This window comes from Aulonocara sp. 'chitande type north' Nkhata Bay, linkage group LG10 (genome assembly GCF_057382095.1).
Source record: "Aulonocara sp. 'chitande type north' Nkhata Bay isolate Kocher_YH1m ecotype deep benthic linkage group LG10, A_spYH_male_GT1.1, whole genome shotgun sequence".
NCBI classification, from domain to species: domain Eukaryota; kingdom Metazoa; phylum Chordata; class Actinopteri; order Cichliformes; family Cichlidae; genus Aulonocara; species Aulonocara sp. 'chitande type north' Nkhata Bay.
Genome location: NC_141353.1, coordinates 19235192 through 19245970, shown reverse-complemented (window position 1 = coordinate 19245970; position 10779 = coordinate 19235192). Strand labels below are relative to the sequence as shown.

At 37.5% G+C, this 10779-nt stretch overlaps 1 protein-coding gene across 3 annotated transcripts; it reads left to right on the top strand.

Annotated features, from left to right (window-relative positions):
• Positions 1-1922: 1922 nt before the first annotated feature.
• Positions 1923-6487, top strand: ugt5d1 (UDP glucuronosyltransferase 5 family, polypeptide D1). Of its 3 annotated transcripts, XM_086308870.1 has the most exons (5): positions 1923-1957; positions 2872-3006; positions 3200-3498; positions 4219-4932; positions 5585-6487. In XM_086308870.1, the coding sequence occupies exons 3-5, from the start codon at positions 3205-3207 to the stop codon at positions 6167-6169; spliced, it is 1593 nt and encodes a 530-aa protein (XP_086164996.1). In that variant the 5' UTR covers positions 1923-1957; positions 2872-3006; positions 3200-3204; the 3' UTR covers positions 6170-6487. The 3 variants fall into 3 exon arrangements, with proteins under 3 accessions (XP_086164996.1, XP_086164995.1, XP_086164994.1); XM_086308869.1 differs by having other exon boundaries at positions 1923-3006; XM_086308868.1 differs by lacking the exons at positions 1923-1957; positions 2872-3006 and having other exon boundaries at positions 3054-3498.
• The last annotated feature ends 4292 nt before the right edge of the window (positions 6488-10779 follow it).

Below are 10779 nucleotides of genomic sequence, written 5' to 3'. Positions count from 1 at the left end.
GGAGAAAAAAGCATTTAGCTATAGTGTGCTCTGTAGTTTCAAAATAAGGTGCAAAATAAGAGAATGCTGTTTGAGACAACTGCAAAGTATAGAAGATGCATTTACGCAAATAGAAAGGAAATTTAACCAATATTGCTTTTTCTATTAAAATGAAAATAAAAGAGGTCCCATCATTGAGTCTTGGGGCAAGAAACAGGAAAAATCCAAAGAGAAGTGGCAGGCCTGTGCCCAAAGCTAGGAAATGCAGCTGGACAGCAGGACAGCTGAACAGCTCCGTATCAGGAGAGTTATGTTGGGGAGGGCCTGCCAGAAAGAACATTCACAGACTACAGGGGTGACCTGAAAATTCAATCTATCTTGTTATAGACAGGTTGTTGATGGACAAAAAGGTACTTTTCAAACACAGGAAAATTCTGTACTGAGCGGTATGTCAGTTGATGCTCTTCCTGGTACAACCCAAAAGGGGATTTGTGTCTCATCCTGGAAACATGAGTCATTTGATTGTTAGGCAAACGTGTAAGCCAAAACACTATAAAGTCACAAATTTTATCAATAAATACAAAGAAATAGATTTCAAATTTGAATAAAAAACCAAAAAATAGGGTAATTGTTTTTAGAATATGCTACAATGTATCTGCTACAGTTATTTGTGAAAATACACTACCTCCTGAACAATATTATCTATGAAAGTTAGGGTTTCAGTGGTGATCCTTTTTAACATCATAGCACTTCTCAAAATCGTCCTTATTCTTTAGTTTATAATTCTTTGGAAACTTTAATTTCCCATTTACTGCAGTCATTCTTAGTATCTGTAACATCTTAAACAATTAGATCACTTTGAACTGAAGCAACCAACATTTTATTTGAGAAATTTAAAATGAGTATATCATTAATGCAAGTATGTCAATGTGTATGCATAAAAAAGGTAAACAAGGCATTTAAAACCCTGAAACTAAATGATCTCCTGTTGCTGGTGAGAAAAGAAAGAAAAAAGACCGGCACACCAAACCCTGTACAGGTGTGGCACCTCTAGACCTCTACCACTCCTTATGTGTTTTACACAAAACCAGGAAGAAAATACAGAGAAGAAGTAAGCAGTATGGGAGGAGTCATCACGTGTCAGTGTTAGTGGCTGATAAACCATAATACCCGTTCAGGCAGAAAGGGTTAACAGGGTTAAAGCAGTAGGTTTAAACAGATAATCTATCCAGATTTAAAGTCACCGCAACTCACAATAAGTTCCAGTAATTGTCAGTGAATTTACTTTCTTACAAATGCCAGACACGAATGTGCCATACAGATAACCGGACTAAAGTTAAGCTCTGGTAGGTTTCATTCTGTTTAAACGTTACAGTTTTACTGTAGAAGTGTAGCAGCTGGATTTTACAAAGTAATTGTTATACACTGCAACTTGAGGCAGGCAAAAACCGCCCTTAAATTACTGGTGATAGTGTTTCTATAAAGAGCAAACACATTAAACAAATAGTTTTTTTTAAGAAGCATTTAGAGATGTTCATGCTGTGTGTCATCTTGCCTGCTAATATGGACCAGTGCCAGGGATGTCTTAAATTCCCTTGAATTTCAAAGTAATTCTGTTGCAATCAGTCAGCTTGCTAATGTTTTAAACCTCATGAGCACATATGTCTCTCAAACAATTATCTCAAGATAATTAAAAAAAAAAAATCCAAAATAAATCTTCTCACTGAGTCTGTTAAACTTTCATTGTTTTAAACTAAACATACGACAAACCACTCTCACTGTTCACCTGCCAAGCATAATTTTTATTCTGTAAAAGTCCTGAATGAAATCCAAAAGGGACTAGAAAGCGGCAGGTGTTAGGACCCAGCAGAGACATCAGTAATACCTGCATTTTTTTCCTTCCTGAGGAAATTGAGATGGTTGTTTTTCTCTGGCATGTAAAACCAAAGCAGCAAGAGTGGGTTCACCAAGTGAAACGGTATTATGAAAATTAACTCACAAGTTTGCACTCTGTCTTGAAAATCTATCTGCAAATCGTAGAGGCACTAATGATTAGCTTACACAAAGCCATGATCGGTGCAGCTATTATGAAGTATAATTTTAAAGCGCTTCCCCTGCTTTTTTGGATGTAATGAGCAGCCATTAAGGACCTGTAGCTGACGCCCTACGATTTCAAAGTTTACTAACTTTACTGCAATCTACAGGCACAGCTCCGTGGACAGTCATGTAAGACACATAAAATAGTCCTTCAGAGTGATTACTGGGCATGTATTTTCTTATAAATATTAACATATTTAAAAGGTCTTGTGACAAATGATCAATAGGAGGCAACTTTGATTGTTTCCCCTTTACTTCTTGGTATTTGCTCTTTCTTTTTTTAGAAGCCTTAATTCGTATGAAAATAAGAAAATACAGTGTACATAAAATACATATTAAAATCTAATAATATTCTTGATGGTTACACAACTCATTTTTATGTATTAAGTACTTTTACTTGTGTCATTTACGCCACTGGACAATACCTAATTATACTTTTTAAAGTAGTGTAGCTTGAAACATCAAGGTTTTAGTAAAGGTTCTAAATTCTTTCTTTGACTGATCCTAAGTGGATCGTAAGAGGAATGTCAGGCCTTTCAACTAGATTTAATGTTCAAATATGGTCAAATAACCTCTAGGTCAAATCCCTGAGGAAACTAAATACATTCCATAAGAGCATGATAGCTTATGTATTTATTATCAGTTTGTCAGTTTGTCTTTTTTGACACGTTAGTCTGCTATAAGCATTGTACTTATGTAACAGCAACAGTCACAAAGGTGCTCACAGTGAAACAGTATCAGTTCTCTGATATCACTAAATTAAATTTAAAAAAAGTGACTTGTCACGTGTCACAGGTAACTAATTTACCAGAGAAAGAACTGCTCTTGTATAACACTGGAGTTTGAACCCATATGTAAGGAATGATGCATTGGTAGTCCCTGGGCAAGTCCCTGGGCAAGCAGGACTACTGTTGCCTCTTTTTACTGTGGGTAAGTTCATTTCAGACACATCTTCCTTCTCCTGTTGACAGTTGTTGAAAGTTTCTACTGTTTACAAATGTATAAAATAATCTTGAATTGTACTGTATATATATTTAGTCAAACTTTTTAACCTTTACTTGTCATATATATCTTATACGTGGTACATTGACTGATATGACCCTGTCTCCTTCTGACATTATAGGAACCATGGCTTCACATCGTGGGTGGGGGTTGTTTGTTATACTCACTGTTTGCCTCATTTCATTAACACAACATTGCAATGGAGGAAACGTCCTAGTTTTCCCTGTAGATGGCAGCCACTGGATCAATATGAAGATCGTTCTAGAAGAACTTCATGCCAGGGGTCACAGCCTCACTGTGATCAGGGCCGCAAACACCTTATTTATCCCTGAGAAGTCTGATATTTACACATCCATTACAATTGATTTGGGTGAAGATGTAGACAACTTCTTCGAGGTGTACCTTCAAGAGCATATGAGGGTATGTGACTATGGATTTAATGTATTTATTTCGGTGTGATGCATTGTGAGTCGGGCAGCGGTCAAAGGTGGAAGCTTTAGCAGTCTGATCCCAAGAGCTTTGAATTCCCACCAAGATTTGTATTTCCTGCTCAGTGCCTCCACTTTCTAGTTTTCCCCAGTGGGTGAGAGGGTTGCTTCGCTGCACCTTCAGGTTAGGGAATGTTGCATGTGCTAACTCCATGAACAAGTTGCTGGCCTAAGAGGAGAAGTTAAAGTATGTTGGGATCTTGTTCACAAGTGAGGGAAGGAAGGAGTGGAAAATTCTTTGTGTGAATAGCATAATATGCAAAACGCACTGTAAATAAACATCTACATGATCTGCACCACAGTTGTGTTTATAGTTTTATGAATGGTGAGTGATAAATATCAGAACTGAGGAACAATATTACCTCAATTCAGTGAGTTTTATGGTAAAGGAGATAATAAATAAAAGTGCTGAAGCACCCTCCCTTACTATGGCTGCCCTGCAGATACTTTGTGTGACTTCACTTAGGAACCTCCATAATGGAAAATGACCATTTGACTGGACCCTGTATCTCTTTGCTGCTGGATAAGGTGGTTGGGGAGAGGGATGTCAGTGGATTTCTGTTTAGACCGCTGCCCCAGACCTGAATAAGTGTCAGAAAATGGATGGATGCATTTATTTATGAATAACACGTTTTTTTCTAACTATTTTTAGGCACAGAGAGAAGGGACTTCACTGCTGACTTTTCTCAAACTCACCAAGGATTTCCTTTCTATGATTCATAAGGCTCACGTGCTGATATCTGAGATGGCCAAACATATTTTGAATGATCAAACTATGGTCAAAAGATTAAGAGATTCCCAGTATGATCTGGTTCTAACTGATCCAGCTATGGCCCCAGGGGTCATTCTAGCCAAATATCTCAAGCTTCCCTTAGTGCTCAACGTACGCTGGATCACCAGTGGAGAAGGCCACTTTGTGTTAGCTCCCTCACCCCTCTCTTACATCCCGGTGCCAGGATCCGGCTTAACAGACAAAATGAATTTCATCCAGAGGATCAAAAACATATTATTCCATGGCATTACGCTGTTCCAGCAGAAATTCTTGGTGGGCCCAGTCTATGATGAGATGTGTGATAAGTATATTGAGGGTGGATGTGACATCATCTCACTTCTTCAGGAAGCAGACATTTGGCTGTTCAGGTCAGATTTTGTGTTCGAGTTCCCTCGCCCCACTATGCCAAATGTTGTCTATATAGGAGGATTTCAGTGCAAACCAGCTCAGCCTCTGCCAGCAGAGCTGGAGGAGTTTGTTCAGAGTGCTGGGCAGCATGGAGTGATCATCATGACTCTGGGAACCTTAGTTGATGCTTTGCCCAAAGAGATTGCAGATGAAATCGCCAGCGTGTTTGCCAAGATGCCTCAGAAGGTGAGAGAGCCCCTATAATTTACAATTTTAAAGCTGATACGTTACGTTCATTATAGGTGTTGCATTAATTTTCAATCAGCTAAATTATTGTAAATACAATTTATAATCTGAAAGTTGTAGGTACTTAATAGCGTTACAAATAACTGCCTAACTGAAGCAGAATAATGAAACAATTATAATCATATAACAATATAATTTCAGCTGTCTTTCTGTCTGACCCAGAGGTAGTGTAAATCTTTATAATTTAAGATAGACAGAAAGTCTTTAGACTGAGAGGTAGGGAGAAAGAACCAAAGGTTTGTTGAACTTAAACATTTTTAATAACAAAAAGGGAGGAACAACTGAAAAAACATGGCAGTTGAAGAGTATATGAAGTAAGTAGGAGAGTTCATTTAAGGGTAAATCCAAATAAGCACAAAGTCTAAAAAAACAACTAAGGACAAGTCCAGCAGGTGAACTGTGAAGAGAGGGCAGACAAACAAAGGAGTGGAAATGACATGTAAAGCAATACTTTAAAAATAAAACAGGAAAACCACACAAAGACTACTCACAAGTCAGTAAGTTCTTTCCAGAAACAAAAGCTTTTATCATTACTGTCTGTTTCAGGGGTACTTACATACTAATGGTCTTTATTTTTTTGTTTTCTAACCAGGTGATATGGAGGCACAAAGGAAACCGTCCCTCTACACTGGGAAACAACACTTTAATGGTCGACTGGATGCCACAGAAAGATCTTCTGGGTCATCCACAGACCAAAGTCTTTGTAGCTCATGGAGGAACTAATGGTGTCCAGGAGGCCATTTACTATGGGGTCCCCGTGCTTGGCATACCCTTGTTCTTCGACCAGTATGACAACCTTCTGCGACTGCAGGAGAGAGGAGCTGGAAAGATCATCCACCTGTCTGATGTTAATGGCCACAGTTTTGAGCAAGTCCTTCAACAACTGCTCCATCAAGAGAGCTACAGGCAGAACATGCAACGAATGTCACGTTTGCACAGAGATCAGCCAATAACACCCATGGAGAAGGCAGTCTTCTGGGTAGAATATGTGATGCGCCACAAAGGGGCTCGTCACCTGCGTACAGAGGCTTATAAGATGCCCTGGTACTCTTACTACTGTTTAGATGTACTGTTCATATTGCTGTCTGTGGTCACTGCTCTGCTCTATTCTATTGTGGCTCTTGTTAGATTTCTGTGCTGCCGAAGAAGAAGAAAAGCAAAAGCTAAACAAAGCTAATTAAGGCCATATTTGTTTAGAAATACTGTAGTCTAAAGTGAGTTATGTAAAGCACTGTTTTTATAGAAAAACATATATATAGCCATTCTTATCTCAAATTTTTATATGGTACAAATGACTTGACAGTTGTTTTTTACTAAGTGAATTGTCAAATATACATTTGGTGATTAAATATAGATTTAATGATACATTAAAAATCAAGATCCTGTGATTTTTAATGCCAAAATATCAGTCTCTGACTGTTAGACAATGACCAAATCACATTTTATTTTGTTCTTTTCTCATAAAGTGCTCTATAAATAAAAAAAATTTAACATTTAAAAAATAGTTTTAGTGTTTTTACTAAAAATAATGTCTGGTAACTTTAGCAGTCTGATCCCAATACTGCTAAACTTCTGACCCCACTTCCGCCAATCCCTTTATTGTGGCGGGAATGAACCTGCATAAGTTCCGGGTCAAGCAACTGCATGTTTCCTGCTCCTCTGGCTGCTGTTGTCCCTGTGGTTGGCGTACTTGTCCGATATCGACAAATTTTACACTACATACCAGTTGGCAGCGTACAATAACCCGGCCGATTCATTCATCTTTACACCACCTCACAATCGACTCAACGGTGAGTTATTTGTTTGTTTTGTTTTGTCACAATTAATGAAAATGCGGAGCCGCCATCGCACATGCTAAAACGCCGGTAAGCTAATGCTAGGCTAGCGACAGTAAGTGCAATTACTAGTTTTATTTATTGAATATTGTGGTTTTTGTTTATTCCATTATGGCCGAATGTTGACTTAACGTATCTAGAGTTGAGCGAGTGATTTGATTTTTGCAGTTTTGTCTGCTTTGGATGTTTTTTGTTACTTTTCTGATGAAATGCCAAAACGGCCTTTAAGATTTTGCATTGAGTTAAATTCCATTGAGATTATTGAATCTGTTGCGCAACACCTCAAATTCAAATTTTATTTGTCACGTACACAGTCATGCACAGTACGATATGTAGTGAAATGCTTGGACAACTGCTCGTGACCTAAAGAAAACAAAAAAGGAAAAGGCTATGAATAAGATTGGAAATAAATATGAAAAATTAAAAAGGGTATATTTAACTAGGAAGGAATAAAATATAAATTAAGGTTAAAAATGAAATAACTGTACAACACAAATTAGAATGGAAGGGTAAATTTAACTGGGAAAGGATAAGATAAAATATATAAATTAAAGTTGAAAATGAAATAACTGTACAACACAAATTAGAAATTAGTGGTTAAATGTGGTTAAATGAGTTTTGTAAATATATTTGATTAACTTTGGATAATGTTTATTAGCTTTATTGCTGATATACTTTGATGGGACCCATGAGAATGTTTTTCCATAATAGTATTTTGAATGAAATTCATTATAAGAGATGATGGTTTATTGATTGTTGTATGAAACATGGCATTAGTTACTTGTCTTTGTTATTTATGTATTTATTTTGTCACAGCAGTAGAATACTGTTTCATTTTCTTCGGTGAATGATAATTTATGTTTTTGACCTTGTTTAGGTCAGGTTTTTTTTTTTTTCTCCCGCGATCAGCCCTGATCAGCACGAGATGGCGAGCCACCCGACCACCGCTACGTTGCGGTAGGAATCGTAAACCTATGGACTGAATTAAACTGTTGACACATGACCTATCACAGGTCCATGGAACTGAACTAAATCTCATACTGGACTACACCTCATCCCACCTCCTTTTGGAACCTAATAAGCTGTTTTGTATTGTCAACATTATTTTTGTTTGTGATATATATGCATATTTTGGTTATTATTTTGTACATCCGTCTATACATTTCTCATAACAAACATAATATATATATTTTGAGCTCTACTTTGGCTTCCTGTGTTTTATTCACACACTCAGGCTCCATAGTCGAAATGAATTTTGATAGCTCATTGTCTATGAAGCTGCAGTCAGGCGCCCTGGTCCTTTAACCGCGTCACACTGGCAATGTCTTTAGTAATGATAATAACAATGACAATTTTATTTATATAACACAAATCTCATTTACTCTACATGGAGGAAGATGGCATTAAAACTAGAGCAGGGCGATATGGCCAAAAATATTTATCACGATATATATTTGAAAATTTGCGATAACGATATAACCGACGATATAATTGATGCGAGACAAAATACAACTCCACAATATTACTAGTGCAAAAAGACAACCTTCCATTTATTTTCACTTAAACAAGAAGCTGGTTTTTATGTACATTAAAGCTTTATAAAAATGTAACAGTGCAAATGCAAATTCCTTGCTGAAAGTTTAACCAAAAGGCATTTCCAGTAGAAATGGGCTGACATATCCTGAGCATAACCATGTATAATATCCACTGATGTTAAAAAGAGGTGCTTTGCAACATTAAACTGCAGTGTGCAGTAGGGCTGGGCCATATTATACCGTTCACGGTAATACCGGTATAATGTTAGGCAACGATAGGAAAATGAAATATCGCGATAGAATGGGAGTAAAACGCGCATGCGCAGTGCCTTTGTTTTCATACGCACATGGCCGATTGTTGAGTGAAACAGATGAACCAGAATTGGTTTGTAAAAATGGTGCAACTTCCGTGATGTGGAACTGGTTTGGTGTTTGTCCGTCAGATACACAACAAAGCACATTTGTCGGACTAAGATGCTCTTAAATCTGGGAGTAATCTGGGTCCTAAACTCCGTATACTTCAGGTCAAACAACACTGCAGCATCACTTAGAGTTAAAAACTGTCTAAATTCTTTCATCTTTAATAAAACGATCAGCATTGCTGCTTTACCAGGTGTAACTATAAAGTTTAACTTCCAGGCATCCATGAAAACAAAAGTTATTACATTTAACGGAGTTAGAAGTTAGCAGGAAGCTAGCGGAAGTTAGCTCGCTAGTTTCGCTAGTTACCTAAGCATGATATTGCATGTTCTGACTGAGAGATTTCTGAAAAAAATCAAACGTACAGCTCTGCTATCACTTCCAACATAAATGAAGACAGGAAACTAAACAGCAGTGACGTTTGTAGGGTTACTGAAGTTGGGCTAGCTGGTATATAATGATGTGCTACGTGATCGCTAGCGACACAGCTATGTTAGCATAACATAAACAGTGAAGCTGGAGGACGAACACTAACACTTTTCCACTTATAAAAGTTAACGTGAAGGTTCTTCATGGTTAGAAACAAATGCAATCGCATGGCAGGATGCTGTAAACGGACCAAACTTCAGTCAGGTGAACAACTGAGATAATCCATCCACAATACGAGGTTAGTCATTACTATACTGCAACAACATGGGAATAGAGCAGCTGCCAGAGAATTCAACATTAATGAATCAATGGTACAGAAGTGGAGGAAGCAAGAAGAATGAGTTTAATAAAGTTTGATTTATCTGACTGCTTTGTTTCGCTTAATGTGCCTTATAATCCCGTGCACCTTATGGTCCGAAAAATGCGTACTGCACACTGCAGTTTAATGTTGCAAAGCACCTCTTTTTAACTTCAGTGGATATTATACATGGTTATGCTCAGGATATGTCAGCCCATTTCTACTGGAAATGCCTTTTGGTTAAACTTTCAGCAAGGAATTTGCATTTGCACTGTTACATTTTTATAAAGCTTTAATGTACATAAAAACCAGCTTCTTGTTTAAGTGAAAATAAATGGAAGGTTGTCTTTTTGCGCTAGTAATGTTGTGGAGTTGTATTTTGTCTCGCATCAATTATATCGTCGGTTATATCGTTATCGCAAATTTTCAAATATATATCGTGATAAATATTTTTGGCCATATCGCCCTGCTCTAGTGTGCAGTACGCATTTTTCGGACCATAAGGTGCACGGGATTATAAGGCACATTAAGCGAAACAAAGCAGTCAGATAAATCAAACTTTATTAAACTCATTCTTCTTGCTTCCTCCACTTCTGTACCATTGATTCATTAATGTTGAATTCTCTGGCAGCTGCTCTATTCCCATGTTGTTGCAGTATATTAATGACTAACCTCGTATTGTGGATGGATTATCTCAGTTGTTCTCCTGACTGAAGTTTGGTCCGTTTACAGTATCCTGCCATGCGATTGCATTTGTCTCTAACCATGAAGAACCTTCACGTTAACTTTTATAAGTGGAAAAGTGTTAGTGTTCGTCCTCCAGCTTCACTGTTTATGTTATGCTAACATAGCTGTGTCGCTAGCGATCACGTAGCACATCATTATATACCAGCTAGCCCAACTTCAGTAACCCTACAAACGTCACTGCTGTTTAGTTTCCTGTCTTCATTTATGTTGGAAGTGATAGCAGAGCTGTACGTTTGATTTTTTTCAGAAATCTCTCCGTCAGAACGTGCTATATCATGCTTAGGTAACTAGCGAAACTAGCGAGCTAACTTCCGCTAGCTTCCTGCTAACTTCTAACTCCGTTAAATGTAATAACTTTTGTTTTCATGGATGCCTGGAAGTTAAACTTTATAGTTACACCTGGTAAAGCAGCAATGCTGATCGTTTTATTAAAGATGAAAGAATTTAGTTTTTAACTCTAAGTGATGCTGCAGTGTTGTTTGACCTGAAGTATACGGAGTTTAGGACCCAGATTACTCCCAGA

Excerpts from the sequence above, each read along its gene's own strand:
- ugt5d1 (XM_086308868.1), top strand. The coding sequence starts at position 3,172 with ATGACCCTGTCTCCTTCTGACATTATAGGAACCATGGCTTCACATCGT. Across the intron at positions 3,499-4,218 it reads ACCTTCAAGAGCATATGAGG|GCACAGAGAGAAGGGACTTC; the intron begins GTATGTGACTAT and ends AACTATTTTTAG. Across the intron at positions 4,933-5,584 it reads TTGCCAAGATGCCTCAGAAG|GTGATATGGAGGCACAAAGG; the intron begins GTGAGAGAGCCC and ends TTTTCTAACCAG.